This window comes from Nycticebus coucang, chromosome 9 (genome assembly GCF_027406575.1).
Source record: "Nycticebus coucang isolate mNycCou1 chromosome 9, mNycCou1.pri, whole genome shotgun sequence".
NCBI lineage: Eukaryota > Metazoa > Chordata > Mammalia > Primates > Lorisidae > Nycticebus > Nycticebus coucang.
This window is the reverse complement of record NC_069788.1, coordinates 50,010,015-50,037,237: the sequence shown is the minus strand read 5'-3', so window position 1 is coordinate 50,037,237 and position 27,223 is coordinate 50,010,015. Positions and strand designations below refer to the sequence as shown.

Sequence of the window (27,223 nt, the reverse complement as noted above, 5' to 3'; positions counted from 1 at the left end):
CCCAGTGAGTGATCGATCCGCACTAATCAGCCCCCAGAATCCTCAAAGGCTGTTTCCCAAAGGACATGGGGGAGGAAAGCTCAGTACCAGGCAGCCACTGCTCCATTGCCCTGAGGGGGTGGGGGTGGCAAATCCTGGTCAAGCCCTCAGTCTATAGCCCTTTTGTATAAGTGCCTGGCAAGGGTGACGTGGGGCTGTTCCTACGGGCACAGCTGTGGCATCAGCCAGGGTGGAGGCAGGGCCTGGACAGCACTGCCATCCCCAGTCCTCTCTTGGGCTTTTCAGTGTTAAGGGGACATGCACCCCAAGGGCCTTTGACCCTGCCGCGGGGCTCCCTGTCCCTAGGAACAGTGGAGATGGCACTCTTAGCAAGCCCCTCTCTGCCTAGCTGCTTCCTCTCTCTCTTCCTTCTCCTCCTCCTCCAGCTGCCTTCCAGCCACGCAGGTAAGACATGTGTTTATTCCTGCCCTGGGAAGACCCTGAGAACAAGAAGGCTGGTTTCCTGAGGCTCTACTCCTTCAATCATCCTCCAGTGAGTTACCTTTCTAAGTCAGATTTGCTGGCATGGTACTCTTCCTCAGAAACCTTCAAGTGGCTTCTTACAGCCTTCCAAATAGAATCCAAATTCTTTTTTTTTTTAGAGACAGAATCGCATTTTGTCGCTTTCAGTAGAGTGCTGTGGCATCATAGCTCACAGCAACCTCCAGCTCTTGGGCTTAGGCGATTCTCTTGCCTCAGCCTCCCAAGTAGCTGGGACTACAGGCACCCACCACAACACCCAGCTGTCATTTTGCTGCAGTTTGGCCAGGGCCCGGTTTCAACCCACCACCCTCGGTATATGGGGCCAGCGCCCTACTCACTGAGCCACAGGCACCACCCAGAATACAAACTCTTTAATAGGACTTTAACTTGAGGCCTTTCTTGAACTAGCACTCACCTATCTTTGCCACTTTGGCTTTTCATCTCTTAAATGGGGATAAAATAACCTCTCAAAGTTGTTGTCAGGGTTAAATGAGATAAGATATCTGACATGCTTAACCATGCCTATCCATAGTAAATCTCAAAAGTTTGTTAAATTACAGTATCTTGTCATGTTTGAGAGTTTGCTCTGCATACTCAGGCACCAGTAAGCTTTTATAAAGGAGCTCTGCTCTCAAGTGCTGGGGAGAAAAAAAAGAAACAGAAGACAGATTCCCGATCTCAGAGAGCAACCTGACTGAGAGAAGAGGCCCAATCCATCCACTTCCTGGGGAAATATTTCCAGGTCTAAGGAAGAAACCAGCCGTATCTCCCCATAGCTCAGCATCTGGCTTGAAAAACATGTCCACTTAGGAAAAAGACTGGAAATACGTTTGGAGCAGGATCCAGGAGCTGCAGTGAGGTTGAAGGTGCAGGCAAAGAAGAGTGAAATAGGGTCTTCCCCGAGGGAAAGATCTCAGAGGAGAATTTGGGAGAGAAAGGACAGAGGGAGAAGTGGTAGAGAGAGTTTTACATTTTAAGTGACAACAGCAACATCTCTAAGGGGAAAATAGGGATGAATTTAGCAAAGTCTAAACAGGGAGGCCCGTGGGAGAATTAAACTTCAGGATGCTGTACCACCATCCAAGGTGGAAACTAAAAGCTGGGCTGAAGAGTCAGAAATGGATACAGTCAACAAATAAGGTGGGCAGTAGCTGTCAAGATGAGATGATTGCTAAAATGTTCTGTACAAGACACAGCTTTTTTGTTTTTGATTTTTTTGTTTTTGTTTTTTTGTTTTGTTCTCTGGGTAGAGTGCCATGGCATTCTACCTCACAGCATCCTCAAACTCTTGGGGCTCCACCCATCTCAGCCTCCCAAGTGTGCTAGGGAGAGTGCTAGGATTACAGATACCCAGCCTTGCCTTTGTTTTTGTTTTTGCTCAAGAAGAAAAATTACGCTCTTTCCCTGGCTCTAGAATTCCTCTTAAAAATCAAGTGTCTTGGCCAGGCATGGTGGCTCACGCTTGTAATCCTAACACTCTGGAAGGCCAAGGTGGGTGGATTACTTGGGCTCACGAGTTACAGACCAGTCTGAGCAAAGAAAGCAAAACCCTGGGTGGTGCCTGTGGCTCAAAGGAGTAGGATGCCAGTCCCATATGCCGGAGGTGGTGGGTTCAAACCCAGCCCCGGCCAAAACCTGCAAAAAAAAAAAAAGAAAGAAGAAAGACCCTGTCTCTACTAAAAATAGAAAAACTGAGGCAAGAGGATTGCTTGAGCCCACATTGGAGGCTGCTGTGAGCTATGATGGCACAGCACTCTAACCCAGGGCAACAGCTTAAGATTCTGTCTCAAAAAAAAAAAAAAAATCAAGTGTCTTCTTCCTTCCCTGTTTTGAAGCAGCCCTTCCTATGACATGCCTATTTGTCAAGAGTCCCTCTAAACCTCAGTCTCTTCTGTTTGGTGTCTTGGACAGGACAGTTCAGAGTGATAGGACCAAGGTACCCCATCAGGGCTCTCGTTGGAGATGAAGTGGAATTGCCGTGTCGTATATCCCCTGGGAAGAATGCGACAGGCATGGAGGTGGGGTGGTACCGCTCCCCCTTCTCTAGGGTGGTTCATCTCTACCGAAATGGCAAGGACCAAGATGGAGAGCAGGCACCTGAATATCGAGGTCGGACGGAACTGCTGAAAGAGGCTATTGGTGAAGGAAAGGTGTCCCTCAAAATCCGGAATGTAAGGTTCTCGGATGAAGGGGGTTTCACCTGCTTTTTTCGAGATCATTCTTACCAAGAAGAGGCAGCAATGGAATTGAAAGTGGAAGGTGAGTAGTGATTGAGACTTCAATCATTCTCTCAGTTGAGATCTTTCAACTCTAACATCTCATTTGTGGGAATCAGTTCTATAGAAATATACACACCAGTAAACAGAAATGTGTACACTCATGGTTGTCTATTGCATCGCTATTCAGAGTGGGATGGAAATTGGAATCAATTAATGACCCTAAAGGGCATTATGCTAAGTGAACGAAGCCAGATACATAAAGAAAGATACTGTATAATTTATCTTATATGTGGAACCTAAAAAATAAAAGCAAATTAAAAAAACTCCAAGGTTAATATTCTTCAGCATGGGCAATATAGTGAGACCCTCATCTCTATGAAAAATTAGCCAGGTTTGGTGGAGCATGCCTGTAGTCCCAGCTACTCAGGAGGCTGAGGTGGGAAGATCACTTGAGCCCAGGAGTTGGAGGCTGCCTATGATAGGCCACCATGCTCTTGCCTGTCCCCCCAGTCCCACAAAAAAAGTGAGACCCTGTACCCTCAGTCCCACGAAAAAGTCAATGTCCCAAAATACGGAAATTACTGAATAAAGGATCATATCCATACCGTGAATATTATGAAGCCATTAAAAAGATTATTTTAGAGCTATATCAGATGGCTTGGAAGCATTCCATGAGGTATTGTTAAGTGATATAAGCAAGCTACTAGCACGGGAAGTGACTCACGCCTGTAATCCCAGCACTTTGGGAGGCCGAGGAGTGTGGATTGCCTGACCTCAGGAGTTTGAGAGCAGCCTGAGCAAGAGCGAGAGCTCCTCTCTAAAAATAGCTGGGCATTGTGGTGGGCACCTGTAGTCCCAGCTACTTGGAAGGCTGAGGCAAAAGAATCACGGGAGCCCAAGAGTTTGAGGTTGCTGTGAGCTATGAGGCCACAGCTATGAGGCACTCTATCAAGGGGGACTAAATAAATAAATAAATGCAAGAATGTAGGGAATAAAAACAAATCCCTGTATTTGTGAGAGTACATACATACATACATATGTATTCATAGTGAATAAACTAGTAAAGCAGATGTCTGAATGCAATTATAAAATATATAAGATGTCACCTGTGGGCTTTACCTCTCCATTTCCATTCTTTAGAACAGGCGTCCTCAAACTGTGGCCCACGGGCCATATGAAGCGGTGTGAATTGTATTTGTTCCCGTTTTGTTTTTTACTTCAAAATAAGATATGTGCAGTGTGCATAGGAATTTGTTCATTGCTTGTTTGTTTTTTAAACTACAGTCCGGCCCTCCAATGGTCTGAGAGACAGTGAATTGGCCCCCTGTTTAAAAAGTTTGAGGACGCCTGCTTTAGAATTTCATTTTCAGTATGTTTTGTGTGGAGTTTATTTTTTTTGTGCTGTCTCATAATGATTAAGATGTGAACAAGGTGAAGTGGATGGAGGGAGAGCTTCGAAAGTAGATTGTGATTTAATTGAAGAAATGTTCTGGGGCGGAGCCTGTGGCTCAAAGGAGTAGGGTGCCAGCCCCATATGCCAGAGGTGGCGGGTTCAAACCCAGCCCTGGCTAAAAACTGCAAAAAAAAAAAGAAAGAAAGAAAAGAAAAAAAAAGAAATGTTCTGAGGGCCTGACCCTCAGACCCTTCCCCTGCCCCTCCTTCTCACCTACAGTACAAACATCAGACAATCCTTCACTTTTATGTCTGGAGGGAGGTGACCCTTGCAGTGCTGGGACCAGAAAGTGGCATTGTATGGGGAATAACAAAGCACTATTTCTAGGGGCAGATTGCAGGGATATGAAAATAGGTTTGTATGTCACAAAATGTTCTTCATACAGCTATTTTTACTGGGAAATTTTTACTTGCCAAGAAGTTTGATAGATAAGACCTCTCCAATTTGCAAATTCTCCTCTTTCTTGCTCAGGATCTTCCTAGTTCAATAACTGCCTTCCCCCAGACACTCCTGAGTCCCACCACACCAACAAAGAAAGAAAAAGAAAAACTGCCTGAAATGTTGCCTCCAGGGAGAACGTTTTTCTATTGAACAGCTTTCCATATTCCAAACCCTTCCTCCCATTTCATAGTCGGCAAGACTAAGAATCCTAAAAAAAAAAAGACTGTTTTACAAGTTAACAGGGGACCACTGGCCTTGTCTGAGAAGTTAGGAAACAGACAAATGCAGTCACTATGTTATTGCAAGTTCCAGGTGTAATTACTTCTCTTTCTCAAAAGTGTTTCTGATCTTTTTGACATTATTTTGTCCTTATTGTGATTTGATTACTAGTGGTTTCTAATACTTTCTTTAAACTCTTCATTATGAAACTTAAAAACATATATAAAGGTAGAGAGAATACTATAATCAGCTTCCCAATGCTTACCACCTGGCTCCCGTCCCCCACCCCGCCAAGCATCACACCCACTTCCCTGCTCACTTGCTGAGGCAGATCCTAGGCACCATGATAATTTCATTCCTAAATGCCTAAGAATGGATTATTCAAATACGAGAACTTTTTTTTTTTTGAGACAGAGCCTCAAGCTGTCACCCTGGGTAGAGTGCTGTGGCATCACAGCTCACAGCAACCTCTAACTCCTGGACTCAAGAGACTTTCCTTCCAAATAGCTGGGACTACAGGCGCCCGCCACAACACCCGGCTATATTTTGGTTGTAGCCATCATTGTTTGGCGGGCCAGGGCTGGAGTCGAACAGCTCAGGTGTATGTGGCTGGCGCCTTAGCCGCTTGAGCTATAGGCACCGAGCCTACAAGAACTTTTTTTAAAAATTGACGAAATTCCCTAATACATGTGTATTTTTCAATAGCCAGTTGGTGTTCAGATTTTCTCAATTGTTTCATAAATATGCTTTTGCAGGGTGGTACCTGTGGCTCAGCGAGTAGAGTGCTGGCCCCATATACGGAGGGTGGCAGGTTCAAACCCAGCCCTGGCCAAACTGCAACAACAACAAATAGCCTGGCATTAAATATATATATATATGTATGTATGTATATACACATACATACATATATATATATATGCTTTTGCAATTGGTTTGTTGAATGGGATCCAAACAGGATCCACATGTTGGTGTTTGCCATTAGGGTTTTCCATGGTCTGAATTTTGCTGACTATCTTCCCATGTTGCTGTTTAACACAGTCCTCCATGCTCTGAATTTCCTATAAACTGATTGATCTGGATGTGTGATCAGATTCAGGGTTGATTTATTTTAGCAGGTATACTTCATAGGTGATACTCTATACCACTGTTTTTCAACCTTTTTTAATCTCACAGCCCACTTGAACCCATAATTAAATGTCCACAGTACACTTAAATTATGTTAATTAAAAAAAGAATAATAAGGTTGGCAGGTGGCTCACACCTGTAATCCTAGCACTCTCAGAGACTAAGGCGGGTACATTATTTGAGCTTAGGAGTTCCAGGGCAACCTGAACAAGAGCAAGACTCTGTCTCTAAAAAAACTAGCTGAGGATAGCATGGTGGCTTCCACCTGTAATCCTAGCACTCTGGGAGGTTGAGGTGGGCAGATTGCCTAAACTCAGGAGTTCCAGACCAGCCTGAGTAAAAATGAGACCCTGTCACCCAGGCTGGAGTACAGTGGTGTGATTATAGCTCACTGTAACCTCAAACTCCTGGGCTCAAGTGATCTTCCTCCTCAGTCTCCCAGTAGCTGGTACTACAGGCACAAGCCACTACACCTGCCCTCTCTTTTTATAATTGTAATCCTCTGTGAACATATGTGTGCAAAAAAAAAGAAAACCCAAAGAAAAGAAAAAACCCTAGAGTATGTACCTACTAAATCATATTGCTACAGGTAATGATCAATAAGAACTCGTAAGTAAAGATTGCTGCCTTTTCTTCTTGGGAACACAATCATAGACAAGAGCCTTACTTTGAAGTTTAAAGGACAGTAGTTGTACCTAAGCAATCCTCCCAGACCAATTGAATATTCCTGGCTGTGACTTAATACCTGCCATTGATAACAGTATTCTTATCTAGCCCCCCGTAAAACAGAGAACAAGATAAAAAGGGCTTCAGCTGCAACATGGAACTTTGAGCTCAGATAGGCAGAGCTTTTGGATGCTGAGGGGAAGATTTAGAAGAGGAAAGAGATGGCAGCTAGAGAGGTGAAGTTCACACGTCCTTCACTGGCCATCCTATTCCATATCTGATCAGTTATCAAATCCTGTATCTCCCACCTTCTTAAAATTCCAGATGAGGGTTCTTTACCTTTGTGTGTCATGCACCCCTTTGGCAGACTGGTGAAATTGATCAATCCCTTTTCAGAAGAATGTTTTAAATACACACAATAAAACATTTATACTGAAATGTAATTATCAAAATATTAAAATAACAAGAGTTGGGCGGCACCTGTGGCTCAGTGGGTAGGGCGCCAGCCCCATATACTGAGGGTAGCAAGTTCAAAATCAGCCCCGGCCAAACTGCAACAAAAAAATAGCCAGGCATTGTGGTGGGCTCCTATAGTCCTCGCTACTCAGGAGACTGAGGCAAGAGAATCTCTTGAGCCCAAGAATTTGAGGTTGCTGTGAGCTGTGTGATGCCACGGCACTCTATCAAGGGCGATAAAGTAAGTCTCTGTCTCTACAAAAAAATAACAAAAAAAAAATAACAAGAGTTACAGTGGCCCTAATGAATTAGTGTAATTTCAAAGTAGTAATTAACATAAGTGATATTTGGAGATTTCTGGAACAGTTCTAATATGACAGGAAAATATTTGTGACTTTCATGGAAGACAAAGTTTCTGTTCATATTATTATGGTGAAATGCCTACAAACATGATTAAAAGAAACACTACATTTCAGATCAACAGTTACTAAAAATAAATATGTATTTTTTTCCCATTCCAACTCACAGATCACTTGACTTCCTACAGCAACACTGCTGTCCAGTTCAGGCTCATGTTGATTTTTACTTTAACTGCTATCACAGCCTCTTAAGTGCCTTTCCTCTCTCCTCCAGGCCTGTAGGCAGTAAATCTGATCTTGTTGCTCCTCAGCTTGGACTCCTTCAATGCATCTGGTAGCCTTAATCAGATCTAAGTCCCTCAGCTGGTCTTTATTTATTTTTTTCTGAGACAGAGTCTCACTTTCTCACCCTCAGTAGAGTGCCATGTGTCACAGCTCACAGCTACCTCTAACTCCTGGACTCAAGCGATTCTTTTGCCTCAGCCTCCCAAGTAGCTGGGACTACAGGCGCCCACCACAACACCTGGCTATATTTTTAGAGATGGGGTCTCACTCTAGCTCAGGCTGGTCTCAAACTCATGGGCTCAGGAGATCCACTCACCTCCTAAGCCCACTTTTTCTTTAAGGCTAAGCTCCTAGACAAATTCTGTGTCACCTCTTTGAATCTCAGTAATGTTTATTACTTTATTCAATCGATCATCAAGCCCCAAGTGCTGGGCTGGTTATTGAGGACATAGTACTGGGTGTTAAGGATATAGACAATGTTGGTTCTGTCTTTCAGATCCCTTCTACTGGGTCAACCCTGGAGTACTGGTTCTCATCGCGGTGCTCCCTGTGCTCCTCCTGCAGATCTCTGTGGGCCTCCTCTTCCTCTGCCTACAGCGCAGACTGAGAGGTACAGGGCAGACAGTGGGCAGATCAAGAAGAGCCTTCCGGGTGGTGCCTGTGGCTCAAGGGGTAGGGCGTCAGTCCCATATGCTGGAGGTGGCGGGTTCAAACCCAACCCCGGCCAAAAATAAACAAAAAAAAAGAAGAGCCTTCCCTGAAAATGAGCTGGCCTCTTGGAGCTACGTCAGTTACCAGTTATTTCTGAGTGACTTCTGGGTTTAGAACTCCATAATGACAGCATGTTTTATCTTACTGAATGCTTTCATATGAATAATAAGACCTTGCATTTTCCTATGAGGCATATAGTAACCCCATTTTACAGAAGAGGCAACTGAGGCCAAGAGTGGCTCAGTGACTTACTCCAAGTGACACAGGTTGTGAGTGGCAGGGCTCAAGCCCTTGTACCATACCTAGCAGATCCAAGCAACTGGGAAAGTGTGAGCCTCAAAGTAGGACAGGCCTAGGCTATTAGGGGGTTTTGTTTGTTTTTAGGAGTTTTAAATAAAGATACTGAAGTGAAAGTCCCTACCACATGGTAGGTTTTCAAAAATCGTTTCCTCCTTTTTTTTTTTGAGACAGAGTTTCACTGTCACCCTCGGTAGAGTGCCTTGGCGTCACAGCTTACAGCAACCTCAAACTCTTGGGCTTAAGCGATTCTCCTGCCTCAGCCTCCCAAGTAGCTGGGACTACAGGCACCCACCAGAACGCCTGGCTATTTTTGTTGTTTTTGTTGCAGTTGTCATTGTTTAGCTGGCGGGTTCAAACTTTCTGCCTTGGTATGTGGCCGGCACCCTAACCGTTGAGCTGTGGGTGCTGAGCTCGTTTCTTCCTTTTCCATTCAACACTGAGGAATTAATTGTGTTCAGCACCCTATGAAGCTCCTTCTTTTGTGCCCAGAGCTTCCACTCTGAGCTTCTCTCCTACCAACGCCAAAACAGGGAGGATCTTCACCCCGCGCCCTGCACCATTTTTTACTAAGAGGTTTCTTTTATTTTATTTTTGAGACAGAGTCTCATTTTGTCACCCTGGGAAGAGTGCCAAGGCATCACAGCTCACAGCAACCTCCAACTCTTGGGCTTAAGCTATTCTCTTGCCTCAGCCTCCCAAGTAGCTGGGACTACAGGCACCCGCTGCAATGCCCGGCTATGTTTTGTTGCAGTTGCCACTGTTTTAGCTGGCTGGGGCCAGGTTCAAACCGCCACCCTCGGTATGTGGGGCCAGTGCCCTATCTACTGAGCCACAGGCGCTGTCCTGTTACTAAGGCGTTTAAAGCAGCAAGGAGGGTTTGGGGAGGTGGGTACAGGAATTGGTGAGACCTAGAATTCCTCCACATGAAAAAGGCCTTCAGCCCACATGGCTGAGTAGAAAAACTGAATGTTAGTGTCAGATAGCCTGGGTTTGAATCCCACCTCAGGCACTGAACTCTGAACAAAATTCTCAGGTTCTCCAAGCTTTAGTTGCCTCCTCTCTCCTAAATTTCAAGAATTAAAGGGGATTATTATAAAGTACCTAGTATAGACCCAGTCATAACAGAGCTGCTCACTATTTAGTCCTTCCTTCCTCATTTAGATGGGAAGGCTTTAGATTTATAAAATGGTTGCCCGGCAGGTTGGAGTGGGAATGTGAACTAAGAACCAAGGAAAGGAGTAAAGAGCAGTGGGTCTGGGGCTTTGTTCTTTGTATTCTTTATTCACTAATTAATCCAGTCTGTAGCCAGAGAAAGAGCCTCTAAATCCAGGGCTCTTCCCACCCTTCTAAGGATGCTCTCTAGCTGCAGAGAAATGGCCCACACAAAAGCCCCAGGCGCTGGGGGTGGAAGGGTCCTCACCTAGTGCCAGAGCAGGAACTAAAATGTTTCCTTTTTCTATTTTAGGAAAACTTCGAGCAGAGATAGGTGAGTTCCAGGCACCTTCTGAGTCCCAATTCTTCCCTTTTGGTCTTTGGCATAACTGAAATGGTCATGTTCTCAGACCGGCTCTGCCTCTCTCTCACTACCCTGTGATCCCTTCAGGGGGAAAATTCACTACTTAAAAGTCCTTAACCAGCTAAGAATTGTAGAAGCCTCATTGCTCTCCCCTGCCTTCAACCAGGGTTTAAATGAAATCCTACGGGTTTGCCTTCTCTTAATGGCGTGTCTTGTCTAGAATCAGTTTTAAATAATTAAATAACAAAGACTCGGAGAAGGGACCCTTTTTAATGCCCTGCTGAGTCCATTTTCTTTCTCTTTCAGAGAATCTCCACCGGACTTTTGGTAAGTGCTGGCATTATCAAGGCCCTCCCATGTTAACTTGGAATTTTACTTGACTTCCAGTCACCTGGGGGAACAAAGATGCAAGTTCCTGGTAGGTCTCCTCACTCTCTTCTCTTTTTCTTTTTCTGATTAAGTCATCATTTGCATTTAGAAATGGTAAGATAAAAACACTCATCTACTACCTTTATTTGCCAGGTACTATACTACCTACTTTACCAAAACACACACACACACACACACACACACACACACAAGGAACAGCTAACTCCTTCTGTTAACTACTTATGCACATTTCCTTTCAGGAATTACAAAAGGGAAGTAAACAGGTCCTTTGTAGGACCTGTTGGTGTTCAGTGGGGAGGTGAAATATATACTTGATCAGGAAAACAAAGCACATATAAAATATCAGATATTTCTGTGACAGAGTGAGTTTTCATGAATATAGAGTATGGTTGCTAATCAGAGAAGGCTTCCTGGAGGAAGAGTGAGCAGGCCATCAAGCCACACTAGGAAGATGACCCTTCAAGGATATGGTCTCTGCCCTTTTTATTCAATGCATAAGGACAATTCTTAGAAGAGCACACAAATAATTTTAAAACAAATGTAGAAATTATAAGATGGCATGAGGTAGGGCACATATGGTCCCTACTCTGAGCAACCTTCCTGAGTCTCTCCTGAGCCACTCTTCTGGCACCTACCACACATGAGGGCTCTATCCTAGGATTTATGACATAAATCCTGCAGACCTCTCTCTCTCTCACACACACCGTCTTTTTTTTTTTTTTTTTTTTTTGAGACAGAGTCTCACTATATCACCCTCAGTAGAATGCTGTGGCGTCACAGCTCACAGCAACCTCAAACTCCTGGGCTTAAGCAACTTTCTTGCCTCAGCCTCCCAAGTACCTGGGATTGCAGGCACCTGCCACAACACATGGCAACTTTTTTGTTGCAATTGTCTTTGCTGTCCAGCTGGCCCAGGCTGGGCTCAAACCCGCCAGCCTGGGTGTACATGGCTGGCACCATAACCACTGTACTACAGGCACTGCCCACATACCCAAAGAGAAATAGAATCTTTGTTTTGAAGGATTTGAATACCAATTTTTTTTTTTTTTTTTTTTTTTTTGAGACAGAGCCTCAAGCTATCCCCCTGGGTAGAGTGCTGTGGCATCACAGCTCATAGCAACCTCCAACTCCTGGGCTCAAGCGATTCTCCTGCCTCTGCCTCCCAAGTAGCTGGGACTACAGGAGCCCACCACAATGCCAGGCTATCAGTTGTTCATATTTTTAATGGGAGAAAATGCTAAATCCAATTTGTGAAAATAGAGGTAGTGCTTTTTTCATCCAAGTTCATGAACCCCAAGATTCTGTCCCTAGAATCCTTCGGTGTTCTTGGACCCCTGGTTAAGAAATCTGAAAAGGAAAAGGGTGGTTGGGGCATAAAGAGAAATACATGCTAACCCTGTTTGTTTTGGTGAATAATTTAGATCCTCACTTTCTGAGGGTGCCCTGCTGGAAGATAACCCTGTTTGTAATTGTGCCAGTTCTTGGACCTCTAGTTGCCTTGATCATTTGCTACAACTGGCTACATCGAAGACTAGCAGGTACAGTGGCTGGGCAGCAAGTAAGATCACCAAGTAGTTAGGGGACCAAGTCGGCCCTGGGTAGGACGCAGAAAGAGAATGGAAACGGGGCTGAAGACTAGGGGGACTCAGACTTCCTTCCTGCTTTGTCTCCATGCCCAACCCCAGGATCCTCAAACTGTGAGGAGAACCACTTCCTGGATCTCTGGTGTCCCTCAGTGGAAAGAGAAAGAGGGGAGGGGTACTCCAGCTGTTCAAGGGAGGATGTGGGGGAAGAAGCTAATCACCTTCCACTGATGGCCTATTTGTTTCTGTTTTCAGGGCAATTCCTTGAAGAGCTAAGTAAGTTCTCTTCTCTTTCTTGTAAGTGGAGAATAAAAAGCCAGGAAAGGGAGAGAAGCAACTGAGAGGAAGGGGGTTTATGGAGCGGCCCCAGTCCCAAAGAAAGAAGTGTTTGGAGAGTCAGCGGGGAGGGAGGTAAAAGGGAAGGAGGCTGGCTGTTGGAGACATGTTCAAGGTGGCAGAGAAGGACGCTGCAGCACTCCCGCCTGCCGCTCTGTCTGCTTCACCATTAGTGCCTGTGCAGCCTCCCTTCCCATTCCACCGCAGCTGCCCTGTGTCCCACCGCCAAGTAGGCGCAGAGACAAGATAACCCCAAGGACTTTTCATCTCCCTGATTTCAACAGTTTCATGATGAAAACCACTGACATAGATTTTTCATGTTATTTTCTCTTCCTTCTAGGAAACCCCTTCTGAGTGATGTCACATCTTGGCAGGGGTGGAGGAGAGCTTGGTTGGTTCAGAGATTGGTCCCTGGGGACATCTCGTCCATCAAGTTGCACACTCACTGGCGTCTTTGCTGTGGGGACATCCCAGTCTGTACTTCCAGGAACACTCTGAATTCCAAATAGAATTGATTTATCCTCCTTTCTCCAGATCCTTCCTTCCTTTTCCCCTTTTGCCACCCACATCTTTCCACTCCTCCTTTGTCTCCTACCTTGAAGCCCTCTCTGGTTAAAGACAGGCAGGTGCTCCTCACTCCATCTGAGGACATCTGTCCTGGACACTAACACAGATAGGAGGGCCTGTGCCACGAACTGGAGTGCAACAACCTCCTCACTGCAAATCACAGCATGCCAACTTTACAAATAGCAGTTGTTTTCCAAGACCGTAGTCCTGATTGGTGTAGAGCTGAAAGGTGTACGGGATAGAAGGGAAGGAACAGGGTAAGTCCAAAACATCAAAGAGGGACTGAGTAATTAAGCTGCAGAGTGAGGCTACTGGGAGCCCTAACCAAAACCTGGAGATGAGAAACCCACAGAATACTAGCCAGAACTCCAATTTGTCTCGGCAGCCTACCAAGGGTTTAGGGAGCAAGGAATGAGAGCTGGGAACCTGTCTTAGAATGTTTCCTCCCTTCTGCATATATGCGTCCCTCAGACTCTGTCTCTCATCTTCACACCTATCACAGTATCCACTATTTTATTCAACAATTACTACTTGATGGTCTATAAGACACTAAAAACAAGCTAGGTGCTAATTAATAATAATATGAGTTTCCATGTATGTACATTCTTCTTTTCCTTCTCGTTTTTAGATTTCCTTCATTATCCACTCACTTCTCTCCCTCTACCCCAGCCTCCTTACCCCGGAGGTCAGTCCTCAGGAAAACCAAACACGAAGAAAGACCTCAGTCAGAAAGGCCGTATACCTATGTTTCAAGATGCTCACTGCTTCCTTTGCTTTGTCTCCTTTGCATGTCTTCTCTGTTGCCTCCCCCTCCTGGGATTTTGGATCCTAGGAGGAGACCTATTTCCTACATACTTCCCATCCTTCCCAGACATAGGGGAGGCATCATGGAAGAAACCAAGCCACTGGCCCAGGGTGACCCAGCACTTCCGAGCGCTGCCCAGGCACAGTTCCTTGCCTTTATAGCCCTTCCAGTGACCCACAAGGCCCTCCTTCTCTCCAAAGCAGAGGTCACAGATAGGGCAACGGTAGATCTTCTGTTTCCAGTGGGTCTGCTGGTGCCTGACCAGCCTGGAAAATGAACTGAAGGACTTGCCACAATGGAAGCAGCAGTGAAGCTGCTCTTTGAGATGGGCCTTCTGGTGGCTAGAAAGATAATCTTGCTTGCTAAAAGTCAAGGGACAATGGGGGCAAGAGAAGACCCTGAATCTTGAGGGCTTCACTGGCTGCAAGCTGGATCTGGTATCTAGGCAGGGGGCTTTAGTGTTAGATGCCTGGGTCCTGGCCACAGGTATGTGGCTCATATCCACAAGCTCCTGGATGGACCTTTGGCTTCTGATAATGGGTGTCTGGAATCCAGCAGTGGTACCTGGAATCCTCACAATACAATCCTGGTTTCCAGCCACTGACTCTTGGTTTTGGTGTATCTTCTGGTGGCGTTTGAGCTCAGACTGGTCCCGGAAGCTCTTCCCACACATGGTGCATGAATGAGGCCGGTAACCCAGATGGACACGGCGGTGACGACTCAGTCCAGAAGCATCACAATAGGTCTTGTCACAGAGTGAGCAACAGAAGGGCCTCTCCCCAAGATGCATGCGTGTGTGATGGCTGAGGGACTTGGGGCTCCGAAAAAACTTCCCACACTTGCTGCAGCTATTAGTCCACTTGGGGCTATGAACAAACTGGTGGCTATAGAGGTAGGAGCGTCTGCTGAAACACTTGCCACAGGTGTGGCAAGAAAAGGGTGGTCGTGCCTGGTATGCTTGGAACACTGGGGTCCTGTCCATAGGCTCAGCTGGAGTGGAGGGTGGGCACTGGCAGGCCCCTCTGCAACTGAGAGTGACCTTCTTGTCGTCACTAGTCCCCTCATGTTTCAGACTCTGCTTTGGTTCACAAAGCTCCTCCTTGTCTCCTGTAATAAAAGGAGAGTAACACAACAAGATTCACTATGAGAACCCCAACACAAGCTCTCCATCCAGCCCAAACCACTTCCCCTCTGTCCCTGCTTTCCCACCCAACACATTCATCCTTACCTTTGGATCTCATAGACTAGAAATAAGAAAAAAGATTGGCTTTTCAAATTACAAGCAAATATTTAACTGGAATCCTTCAATAGTGTCAGAGGTCTGAATTCTAACTTACAACCATTTTTTTTTTTTTGAGATAGTCTCACTCTATCACCTTCGGTAGGGTGCTATAGCAGTATAGCTTACAGGAACCTCTTGCCTCAGCCTCCTTAGTAACTGTGACTATGCACTTGCCACAACATCCAGATAGTTTTTCCATTTGTAATAGAGATGGAGTCTCAATCTTGCTTAAGCTGGTCTCAAACTCCCAAGCTCAGGAGATCTTCCTGCCTCGGCCTCACAGGGTACTAGGATTACAGGTGTGAGCCACCATGCCTGGCCTCAACCACATTTCTCGATACCAATTTCCTCTCATTTTTTTTTCTTTTTGCAGTTTTTGGCCAGGGCCAGGTTTGAACCGGCCACCTCCGGTGTATGGGGCCGGCACTCTACTCACTGAGCCACAGGTACCGCCAGCCCTCTCATTCTCAATATTGCTCACACTCCCACAGATATCCCATAGTTGACCATATAATATATAATGTACATAGGGATACAAGAAAATGAAAAGATGCGTCATTAATAATTAAGCTGAAGGCCAGGTGTGGTGGCTCACACCTATAATCCTAGCACTCTGAAAGGCTGAAACGTATCACACGAGCTCAGTAGTTTGAGACCAGCCTGAGCAAGAATTAAGACCCCATTCTCTACAAAAAGTAGAAAAATTAGCTGGGCACACATGTGTAGTCCCAGCTACTCAGGAGGGTGACATGTCTCTCAATTCCTTACTCTACTCGCAGAAACAAGCCTCCCTTACTCTAACCCAGCTTCTGTTTTATCTTGGAAAGTACTTTTTTTTTTTTGAGAGTCTCACTATGTCACCCTCAGTTGAGTGCCATGGCGTCACAGCTCGCAGCAACCTCTAACTCTTGGGCTTAAGCGATTCTCTTGCCTCAGCCTCCCAAATAGCTGGGACTGCAGGCACCCGCCACCACACCCGGCTATTTTATTATTATTGTTGTCATTGTTGCTTAGCAGGCCCTGGCTGGGTTTGAACCCACCAGCCCCAGTGTATGTGGACGGTGCCCTAACCACTGAGCTATGAGTGCCAAGCCACCATTAGCTTTTTTCTTGATGAATATTTGGCTTTGGACTGTGTTTTGGCACTTCCTCTTTATCCAACTATTGTGCTGCAGGCTTGTGATTGTCGGGTGCCGAGCCTGGAAAGAACTTTTTAATCAGAGCAGTATATCAGACATAACCAACCAACATATAATCTCTCAATCCCTAGACATTCATGTGTCCTGAGAGGATTAGACAGTTATTTTGAAGCCAAGGGATGTGAGCTAATGATCCCAAGGTATCTTTTACCTCCACTCCTGACCAGGCTGGAAAGGTGCAGGCTAGGAGAGGATACACAGCCTTAATCCTCTCAGTCAGCTCTCCATCCTCCCAGGGTTGACCCAGGCCCTTCTTTTCTTCCTCTCTCTTTTGCAGTTCTTACCTGAAAGCAGACCTTCTCTGTTTGGGGGATGGAGATATACTCTCCACTGTTCCTCTTCTTGTTCAAGTTTGCTGATCAAATCTGGTTTATGCAGAAAGATTCTGGCTGGAGAATGCAAGGAGAAAGAGTTCAGTTGGTCCCAGACTTGGCCCTTTCATACCAGATGGGGACAAAGGCTATCTGCTGGATTCTTTGTTTCAGAACCATAGCTTGGGCACTTAGATGCAGGAGGAAGATATTCAAAAGGCAAGTTCCTACCAGAGTCCTGGCACATAGGAGTAACTTAGTAAATATGGTTGAGTAAACAGGTAAATTCACATATTTTGAGAATACTGTCATCATTTTACAAGTGTCATCTTTGCCTCTTTTTACCCCTGGGCTTAGGGATCGTATCTTTCATACCTGGAAAGTATAGAACCAGGGGTCAGTGAAACTAACCGTGAGCTGATCTACCTGCCTAGGGAAAGCCGATGTTCCAGGGGTATTCAAGGGAAACCCAGCCTTACCCACAGACGCCAGGTTCTTAAAGGTTTCTGACATGACATCCTGGTAAAGGACCCTCTGACTGACATCGAGACATTCCCACTCTTCCTGGGTGAAATTCACTGCCACATCCTCAAAGGTGACTGGCTTCTAAAACAGCAGGAGAAACTCAGGGAGTATACACCACACACACACACAGAGAGAGAGAGAGAGACTGACATCTAGTCTCAAGATTGTGAGCACTGAAACCTAAGAGAATGATAAAAGCACAGAAGGAAGGGTGAAATATGGTAAGACAGACATAAAACTAGCAGCTATGAAGTATAGAAAGGAAAGGATGAAGAGAAAGGAAGAAAGGTGAGGACGGGGTAAAAGGGAAGAAGATGTATAGACTATAAATGGAAAAGAAAAGCAAAGGGAAAAAAGGCTGCATTCTGATAAGAATGCTAGGCTGGTGGCCGGGCGTGGTGGCTTATGCCTGTAATCCTAGCACTCTAAGCCAAGATGGGTAAATCACCTGAGCTCACAAGTTTGAGACCAGCCTGAGCTACAGTAAGACCTCATCTGTAAAAAAATAGCCAGGTGTTGTGGCAGGCACCTGTAGTCCCAGTTACTTGGAAGGCTGAAGCAAGAGAACCACTCAAGCCCAAGAGTTTGAGGTTGCTGTGAGCTGTGATACCATTGCACTTTACTGAGGGCAACAAAGTGAGATTCTGTCTCAAAAAGTAAAAAATAAAAAAAGGCTCGGCACCTGTAGCTCAGCAGCTAAGGTGCCAGCCACATACACCAGAGTTCAAATCCAGCCTGGGCCTGCCAAACAATGACAACTACAACCAAAAAATAGCCAGGTGTTGTGGCGGGTGCTTGTAGTCCCAGCTACTTGGGAGGTTGAGGCAAGAGAATCGCTTGAGCCCAAGAGTTAGAGGTTGTTGTGAGCTGTGATGTCACAGCACTCTACCCAGGATGACAGCTTGAGGCTGTCTCAAAAAAAAAAAAAAAGCATGCTAGGCTGGCATGGGAAATGTAGGTCTGGCAGCTCCTTTTTCTGAGCGTTGTCCACCCTGGAATAATCTGAGAATTCACTGACCTGCAGGCAGAGGAATGGATGGAACAGCTCCTGGAGTCTAGGACCTGGTCCCTCCCCATCTCTAGCTTGGTCTCCTCACCTTCACCCACTCCTCTTGCCAGCAATCTATCTTTATGGATTCTTGCAGGGCAGCTGCCACCTCGCCCATCCACGGGAACATCTTCTGTATAGGTTTCACTGGCTTCACAGTGTCTCTTCTTTCCTTTACCCACTCCTGGCCTGGCTCCCCAGGCTGGCTGGTCTCCTTCTTTGGGCTATCTATCTCCCAGTAACTGAGCAGGGGGAGAGACCCTACAAAGGCCCCAGGGTTTGATGTGGCTTTCTGTGACAAATTTATCTGCTCCAAGGGGCTGTCTTCCTTTTTTGTTCTGCTGTCCAAATTCTCCTCTTCCACAACTGAGAACATCTTTGGTTCCCTCAAAGCCTGGACCACAGAGTTCAGAGCCCTGGTCACCCTTGGCTCAGCTGCCATTGTCCAGCAATGCCAGGGTTGGGTGGGTTACTAGCTTGTAGAAACCTGAGGGCAGAGAGAAACAAAACATATGTCAGTAAGAGGCAGAGTAGGAAACACCTTCCTATTTGGTCAGGGAATGCCAGGAGTTATTAAACCTCTGCTCTGTGCCATTGAATCCTCTCAGCACTGTCCAGTGAGGTAAACTGGCCCCATCTTAATGACCTAAAGTACAGAGATGGTAAGTAACGTGTCCAAGGACACCCTTGATCCACAGGAGAGTTAGCATTTAAACCCTAACTCAGCACCATTGAAAACATGTTCTTGGTGTAACCAGGCCTGTATCTGTCACAGACCACCCAGAATATCTTCATTCTCTCTGACATGGTTTTATCAGAAACATGAGACTAAAGGAATCACTCTCCAAGATCCCTTCAGGACCATACAACAACAAAAACCCACAAAAATCACTTCTGCACCCTGGATTTTTAATATATTCAGTAGTCACCCCTTATCTGTGGTTTCCTTTTCTATGGTTTTGGTTACCTGTGATGAACTACAGGTCAAAAATATTAAATGAAAAATTTCAGGCTCAGCGCCTCTTCTGGCCGCATACAGTGGGGCTGGCAGGTTTAAATCTGGCCTAGGCCTAGCCTGCTAAACAACAATGACAACTACAACAAAAAAATAGCCAGGCTACTTGGGAGGCTGAAGCAAGAGAATAATTTAAGCCCGAGAGAGTTTGAGGTTACTGTGAGCTGTGATGTCACAGCACTCTACCGAGGGTGACATAGTGAAACTCTATCTCAAAAGAAAAAAAAAGAAAAATTTCAGGGCGGCGCCTGTAGCTCAGTGAGTAGGGCGCCGGCCCCATATACCGAGGGTGGCGGGTTCAAACCCAGCCCCGGCCAAACGGCAACAAAAAAATAGCCGGGCGTTGTGGCGGGCGCCTGTAGTCCCAGCTGCTCGGGAGGCTGAGGCAAGAGAATCGCGTAAGCCCAAGAGTTAGAGGTTGCTGTGAGCCGTGTGAGGCCAGGGCACTCTACCCGAGGGCCGTACAGTGAAACTCTGTCTCTACAAAAAAAAAAAAAAAAAGAAAAATTTCAAAAATAAAAAATCCTTAAGCTTTAATTTGTGTGTCACTCTGAATAATGTGATGAAATCTTTCTCCTTCCTGCACTATCAAATGGATATGAATCATCCTCTTGTCCAGCACATCCTTGCTATAGATAGCCATCTCCATTAAAAGACCAACTACATCAAAGTGGTTGTATTCAAGTACCTCTTAATTTGCTTAATAATGGCTCAAATAGCAAGAGTAATGATGCCTGCAACTTGGAGATGCCAAGAGAAGCCATTTCCTTTAAGTGAAAAGGCAAACATTCTTGAGTTAGGGGGAAAAAAAATCTTATGCTGGGCGGCGCCTGTGGCTCAAGGAGTAGGGCGCTGGTCCCATATGCCGGAGGTGGCGGGTTCAAACCCAGCCCCGGCCAAAAACCACAAAAAAAAAAAAAAAAAAAATCTTATGCTGAAGTTGCCAAAATCTACAATAAGATACTCAGGGAGAGATACCACATCACGTGACTTTTTTATAGCATATTGCTATAATTGTTATATTTTGTTATTAGTTATTGTCATTTTTTAATTTTTTAAAAATATTTTATGTGTTTATTTATTTATGAGACAGAGTCTCACTATGTCACCCTCTGTAGAGTACCATGGCATCACAGCTCACAGCAACCTCCAACTGTTGGGCTTAAGCGATTCTCTTGCCTCGGCCTCCCAAGTAGCTGGAACTACAGTCACCTGCCACAACGCCTGGCTATTTTTTTGTTGTTTTTGTTGCAGTTGTCATAGTCTTTTAGCAGTCCTGGTCCGGGTTCAAACCCTCCAGGCTAGGTGTATGTGGCCAGCCCCCTAACCACTGAGCTATGAGCACCAAGCCAGCAATTATCGTTAATCTCTTACTGTGCCTAATTTGTAAGTTAAAGTTTCTCATAGGTGTGAGAATAAACAATTTATACAGAGTTCAGTACCAGGCTTTGTTTCAGGTATCCACCAGGGTGTCTTGGAAGGAATTTGCTGTGGATAAGGGGGCTACTATAAGATGAACCCTCATAAAGAATAATACTGGTGGCTCAGCGCATATGGCTCAAGGAGCTAAGCAGCTAAGGCGCCAGCCACATACACCTGAGCTGGCGGGATCCAATCCAGTCCTGGCTGCCAAACAACAATGACAGCTGCAACCAAAAAATAGCCAGGCGTGGGCGGCGCCTGTGGCTCAGTCGGTAAGGCGCTGGCCCCGTATACCGAGGGTGACAGGTTCAAACCCGGCCCCGGCCATAGTGCAACCAAAAAATAGCTGGGCGTTGTGGCGGGCGCCTGTAGTCCCAGCTACTCGGGAGGCTGAGGCAGGAAAATCACTTGGGCCCAGGAGTTGGAGGTTGCTGTGAGCTGTGTGAGGCCACCTACCGAGGGTAATAAAGTAAGACTCTGTCTCTACAAAAAAAAAAAAAATTGCCAGGCGTTGTGGCAGGTGCCTATTGGGAGGCAGAGGCAGGAGAATCTGCTTGAGCCCAGAAGTTGGAGGTTGCTGTGAGCTGTGATGCCACAGCACTCTACCAGCACTCTACCCAGCACTCTACCCAGCTCTGTCTCAAAAAAAAATAATAATACTGGTTACAACTCAACAGCAATTACTCAAGGCTCAAAACCAGCATAGCACTGGAGTTCCCTAATTACCCTTGGAATTTTCCTGTTCTGATGACCTCCCACCTTTTCCTGCTGACAGCCACTCACCTGCATCTCCCTCCCTCAAGACAGAAAGAAAGACATACAAACTTGTTAACTTTTTTTCTTTCATTTTTCAGGAAGGATAGGGGAATTGAAAATACAATCAAAGAAAAAGGCCCTTGAAGAACAGAGTTAACTGAATCCCCAGAAAGTTGTCATGAAAGCTGTGTTCCTAAGCCGTGTTTTATTTCCTTTCTCTCCTTCTCTTCTCTCTCCTTCCTTCCCTGTCCTCTCTTTCTTTCTAGACTATTCACATTCATTTCTTCAGGTAGGCAGATCTAGGATTGTTCTTCCCTTTCCAGCCAGCTACACTTCAAACAACCTCAGCAACTGTCCTCAAGGACCTGGTCTTCCAGTTCTCCAGCAGGGAAGACTCGCTGTAGTCTCTAGTCCTCAAGATGGCATTTGCTGGGATGGTAGGAAGAAGCTGCAGATCCTAACCCCCGTGGGGACTGAATCTCAGGAACCCGGTACTAACTTCCTTGTCACCCCCACCCTATTTATCTCTAAGGGCCCCAGAGCTCAACCAGGCTGGAGGATGGAAGGAAACGGTAAAATCCACCAGATTCTGTAGGTTGTTAGGGTCTGGAGGTTGTCTGAGGGCTTATCTGGACCCAACCTCCCCGCCCTTTTAGAAAGTAAATGCCTTGAGGTATGTGCCGCCATCTTCCAGTCTTTTGAGTACACCCAATCTCTTTCCAACCTCAAACTCTTCGATGGTTTACCACAGCAATTCTGAGAAGGATCTAAATTTCCAATACACCCGTAAAGCCTGGTGGGATCCTCTTTCGACGCCCCCAACCCTGGTATTCCAGTTTTTTGCCCCTCAGTCAACCAACTGGCCCTCCCGTAATCGCCTCTCTCGTGCCGGCTTTGGATCTCTGCTCAGGTGTCCAAGGACCCCTTCAGCCATTGCTGTCCCCTGCCCTGGGCGCCCCTGGCCCCGACTATGCGCTTACAGCCCCTGCGCGCCCAGCTCCCGCCTCTTAAGTCCCCGAGACTGTTTTGATCACTACTGCGTGAGTTTATGTGCTCAGAATTGGTCCCACGGCTGCCCGATGCCGTCTGTCCCGAAACGTCCTCTCTGGAATTCTAACTCTCTCAACACATGCCAGGAGCCCCTTCCTTGGCACAGAGTGGCCAGAACACCGAGCCACAACCCAGACTAACGCACATTTCCCAGAGGAACCCTAGCAGTTGGAAGCGCCAAGATTAGGGGCTCAATGCTTGCCTTGCCTGCCGAAGGGGCAGAGGACTACGGACGAACACCCTCCATCGGTCTCTACCGCCTCTAGCGCGACCTCTCAACGCCACCTTACTCACCGAACCCGCTTCAAAGACCCAGACTTAGCTAAGGGCATAAGGCTTTCCGGCCTCCAACCGCCACAGAGTCGGAGCCCAAGACCCGACCCCGTCTTGCCCCGCCCACGGCCCCACCAGGCCCCGCCTAGCACACGACCACGCCCCTCCTAGCACATGGCCACGCCCCATTCTGACCCGCCCGCGACCTCGCCCCGCCCGGCCCGGCCCTCTTCCTCTCCCTCCAACGGCTTCCCTTGCCACACAACCCAGCCTAAGCGGTGGGCTAGCCAAGGTCAAGAGATCCTATGCTCATCAGTCCAAACCCTAGAGAGCCCTGCCACGTCCCACTTAGCTCTATAGGATTTTCTCTTATTCCCAAGACCAAATTACCTACAACTACAACGCACAACCACCAAAAACCATCACCTAGAGCTTAAAGAAAAAATTAGGCCTTCCCAGACCCCCAAAATGAGATGTGGAAGCACACCACATATTGGAAAAGCAAAGTCAAAGAGAACAGACAACGAACCTCAAATGCTGTGCAGATACCACATAAAGATAGTGGATAAAGAGGACCACGTCCAGGTAAAGCCCTGCTACCGGTAGTTAGTCCTGGCTGCTTACCCAAACCCATTTTCATCCTTCTCACTGATTTTGTTTTTCCCTTTGATCAACTCAGCTGAAATCACAAAACTTTTTTTTTCACTTAATTAGCACTTACCATGTCTCATTTTGTATTATGATCATTTTTTATATAAAATATAAACATTGTCATGGGATTTTATAATTTATAAAATGCTTTTATAAATAAACATAGCCTCCATTAAATCCTCACAACCACCTTAGGAAGTAGGAACTGCTGTACTTTTTTCAGGCAAAGAAGGAGACTTGCCCTGCTATACCAGGTTTTGAAATCATATTCCCTGCTTTCAGATCTCTACACTGGTGTCTTGGCTCCATAGTAAAGTACTGAATGACTATCAGGTGCAGGTTTTATTTTATTTTATTTTATTTCTCACTCTGTCATCCTGGGTAGAGTGCAGTGATATCATCATAGCTCACAGCAACCTCAGACTCCTAGGCTCAAGTGATCCTCTTGCCTCAGCCTCCCAAGTGGCTGGGATTACAGGAGCCTGCCACACACCTGGCTAGTTTTCCTGTTTTTAGTAGAGACAGGTTCTCTTTCTTGTGAAGGCTGGTCTTGAACTCCTGAGCTCAAGCAATCCACCCAGAGTGCTAGGATTGCAGGCATGAGTCACTGAGCCCAGCTGCAGGTGCAGGTTTTAAATCTCTTAGTGTTCCCCAGGTACCTGGCATAATGCTCTTCCCCTTGCGGACAATCCACGTCTGTGACCTGAGGCCACTAAGGCAGAGTCGGAGCAAGGTGGTGAGAAGTGCATGAGGCAGGAGAGTGACCCACATGAAAATAGGCTAGAGGTGGGAGTGGTAAATATGCTTTCAAACCAGCTTTTCAATAAAAATGCAGTCTAGGCTCAGCGCCTGTGGCTCTGCTCAAGGGGCTAAGGAGCCAACCACATACACCTGAGCTGGCGGGTTCGAATCCAGCCCGGGCCCACCAAACAACGACAGCTGCAACCAAAAAAATAGCCAGGCGTTGTGGCCGGCGCCTATAGTTCCAGCTAGTTGGGAGGCAGAGGCAGGAGAATCGCTTGAGCCCAGGAGTTGGAGGTTGCTGTGAGCTGTGATGCCAAGGCACCCTACCCAGGGTGACAGCTTGAGGCTCTGTCTAAAAAAAATGCAGTCTAATCCATTTGCATGACCTTGCCTCATTTTCCTCATCCTAATCTTAGCCCTTGTTCCAAATCACCCTATTTACAAATCTGGAAAGCCAGTGCTCAGATCATGGTTTGTCAATTTGATTTGACCCTCAAATCTTTTTTTTTTTTTTTTTTTTTAGACAGAGCCTCAAGCTGTCACCCTGGGTAGGGTGCCTTGGCATCACAGCTCACAGCAACCTCCAACTCCTGGGCTCAAGCCTCCGCCTCCTCCTGCCTCCACCTCCCAAGTAGCTGGGACTACTGGCACCCACCACAACGCCCCACTATTTTTTGGTTGCAGCCATCATTGATGTTTGGCAGCCCAGGGCTGGATTCAAACCCGCCAGCTCAGATGTACGTGGCTGGTGCCTTAGCCGCTTGAACCACAGGCCCCAGGCCTTGACCCTCAGATCTTGAGGATTGGCAAAGAATTATGGGATGCACAGGGAATTCATTCATTCAAGAAGCATCAGACTTTAAGTCTGGGGAGGGGTTGGGAAGAAATCAAGTTTAATTCATCTCTGCATCTGCCTCAGCAGCATCAGCACAATGGTTAGTTCACAGTAGACGCTTAATAAATATTTACTAGACTTAATTAAGTTTAGACAGGGGAGCAGCCCCATAAGCACTATGATGCAATATGAAGTCCCAGAGTAGAGAGAGAAACTGACTCAACTCTGCTAACAGAGACAGAGGAGCATTCTAAAATGTGAGATGGGAATAGGGAGAAGGCAACTAGAGTGAGAGGTACGACAAGATATGAGTTGATATTGAGGCTTGAGAATGAAGAAAATAGGAAGGATATAGAGAACTGGATACTGTGGAACACTTTATGAATGAAGTCTGGGCTGTAAAGACTCTAGGAGCCTGGGCTGATAGAACAGAGGGGAGATAAGAAGAGAAAAAGAGAGATGACCTTCTGGTTCTGGTCTACATTGTTCCAAACACCAACACAAACCCTTGAGCTACCTGTCAGATTGGTGAGAGACCCTGTCCTGGAGGAGTTTAGCAATAGCCAGAGCACCATCTGGGCAGCTGTCTTTGAATCAATTTCCGGTTCAACAGTGTGTAGCCACCACCTCAGTTCTTGCTCATTAATAGGCAATAAAATCAGAAGGCCACCACCACCTTGTAATAACTAGTATTAAGATGCATCATCTGTGGACAGAAAGTTACCCCCTCTTTTCAGATGTCAACCTAAAAAATGACACTAGAGAAAATGATCTCTAAATACAGTATGTTGAGTTTACTCAGGCATAAAAAATAAGAATTAGGTAGGGTGCAGTAGCTCATATCTGTAATCCCAGCACTATGGAAGGCCAATGTAGGAGGATTGCTTGAGGCCAGTAGTTTGAGACCAACCTGGACAGTACAGCAACATTCCTTTTCTACAATTTTTTTTTTTTTTTTAATTAGCCAGGTATGGTGGCATGCACCTGTAGTCCCAGCTACTAAGGAGACTGGGGTCACAGGATCACTGGAGCCCAGGAGTTTGAGGCTGTAGTGAGCTATGATTATACCACTGCACTCCAGCCAGGGTGATAGAGTGAGACCCTGTCTCCAAAATAAATAAACATAAAATTAAAAAGGAAAAAAAATAAGGATTATAATCCAGAATGCATGGAATGACAAGCCCCCAATGCATCCAGTGAGGGAAGGGTAAAGGGATGCTTTTGTTAGGGAAAAGGGAGAGATTTACATAAACTCCTTAGAAAGAGATTACATTGATTCCAAATGTTCAAAGCCAGAGTTGTCATTCATTGGTAAAGATGCTGTTCCTAGGCAAGTATTCTTCTAAGAGTGTCTTATTTGAATTTACTGCAGCCCTAAAGAATGTCTAGTGATAAAGCTTGTCAAAGCAGGAGAGCCTGAAGGATGAGAAGAGCTTTCTCATGGATTTTTTAGAAAGTCCCTGGAAACAAGTTCTTATCTCAGATATATAAGCATGAGTTTCCTCTCCTTTCTGTCTTCCTGACCCTATTATGTCTGAGTCTGACAAAAATGATTTCATCTTGGTATTTGCAATTTTCACACACACACAAATTAGAGACACACAGTGAATATGTAAAGAGGGAAATTCACAATGGCCCTGGGCAGAATAGCCAAATCATTAAACTTTAGTTCACCTGGGGGGGTGAAAAAGTAGGGGAGATAAGGAAGCAGAGTTTAATATTGTTAACCTTAGATCAGCGGTTCTCAACCTTTGGGGGTCGAATGACCCTTTCATAGACGTCGCCTAAGACCATCGGAAAACAGAGACACCACTCCTCCATCCGTCTCCAGGCAGGTCTGCCCACATGCGAGTACTGGCCTGACATCATCATCAATACAGGGTCGCGGCATTAGGAAGGTTGAGAATCACTGCCTTAGATCCATTTGGAGGCAACAGTAAAAGCTTTCAGAGTTTTTCACCGAGGATCCTAGGTGCTATAAGGAAGCTTGGCCCTCTAGGGAAGATTTCCCTGAGACAAAGTACTGTGGCAAATCATAGGTGAGTATACAGGCTTTTACTCCCCTGGATTGGTATTACAGTACTGATGATGATTCCCTGACCTAAAGAAATCTTGATAGACGCTTTCAGTTAGCCTGACACTCTGGAAAGCTTCCTGTA

General features: G+C 46.0%; 2 protein-coding genes and 1 long non-coding RNA gene across 5 annotated transcripts; 2 read left to right on the top strand and 1 right to left on the bottom strand.

Moving 5' to 3' along the window:
• Positions 1 to 155: 155 nt before the first annotated feature.
• Positions 156 to 13,061, top strand: MOG (myelin oligodendrocyte glycoprotein). Of its 2 annotated transcripts, XM_053602690.1 has the most exons (8): positions 227 to 444; positions 2,434 to 2,781; positions 8,242 to 8,355; positions 10,222 to 10,242; positions 10,579 to 10,599; positions 12,084 to 12,200; positions 12,501 to 12,521; positions 12,922 to 13,061. In XM_053602690.1, exons 1-8 carry the CDS (start codon positions 357 to 359, stop codon positions 12,933 to 12,935), a joined length of 744 nt encoding a protein of 247 aa, XP_053458665.1. In that variant the 5' UTR covers positions 227 to 356; the 3' UTR covers positions 12,936 to 13,061. The 2 variants fall into 2 exon arrangements, with proteins under 2 accessions (XP_053458664.1, XP_053458665.1); XM_053602689.1 differs by lacking the exon at positions 12,922 to 13,061 and having other exon boundaries at positions 156 to 444; positions 12,501 to 12,598.
• Positions 13,062 to 13,253: 192 nt separating this feature from the next.
• On the bottom strand, positions 13,254 to 22,934 carry ZFP57 (ZFP57 zinc finger protein). 2 transcript variants are annotated; one of them, XM_053602688.1, is made up of 6 exons: positions 22,856 to 22,934; positions 18,368 to 18,805; positions 17,225 to 17,351; positions 16,719 to 16,823; positions 13,891 to 15,060; positions 13,254 to 13,370 (listed from the first exon to the last, which is right to left on the bottom strand). In XM_053602688.1, the coding sequence occupies exons 2-5, from the start codon at positions 18,758 to 18,760 to the stop codon at positions 13,907 to 13,909; spliced, it is 1,779 nt and encodes a 592-aa protein (XP_053458663.1). In that variant the 5' UTR covers positions 18,761 to 18,805; positions 22,856 to 22,934; the 3' UTR covers positions 13,254 to 13,370; positions 13,891 to 13,906. The 2 variants fall into 2 exon arrangements, with proteins under 2 accessions (XP_053458663.1, XP_053458662.1); XM_053602687.1 differs by lacking the exon at positions 13,254 to 13,370 and having other exon boundaries at positions 13,889 to 15,060.
• On the top strand, positions 14,638 to 16,837 carry LOC128594144 (uncharacterized). The gene is made up of 3 exons (XR_008382500.1): positions 14,638 to 14,709; positions 15,609 to 15,681; positions 16,712 to 16,837. It is a non-coding gene; the product is annotated as an uncharacterized LOC128594144 (long non-coding RNA).
• Positions 22,935 to 27,223: the final 4,289 nt, after the last annotated feature.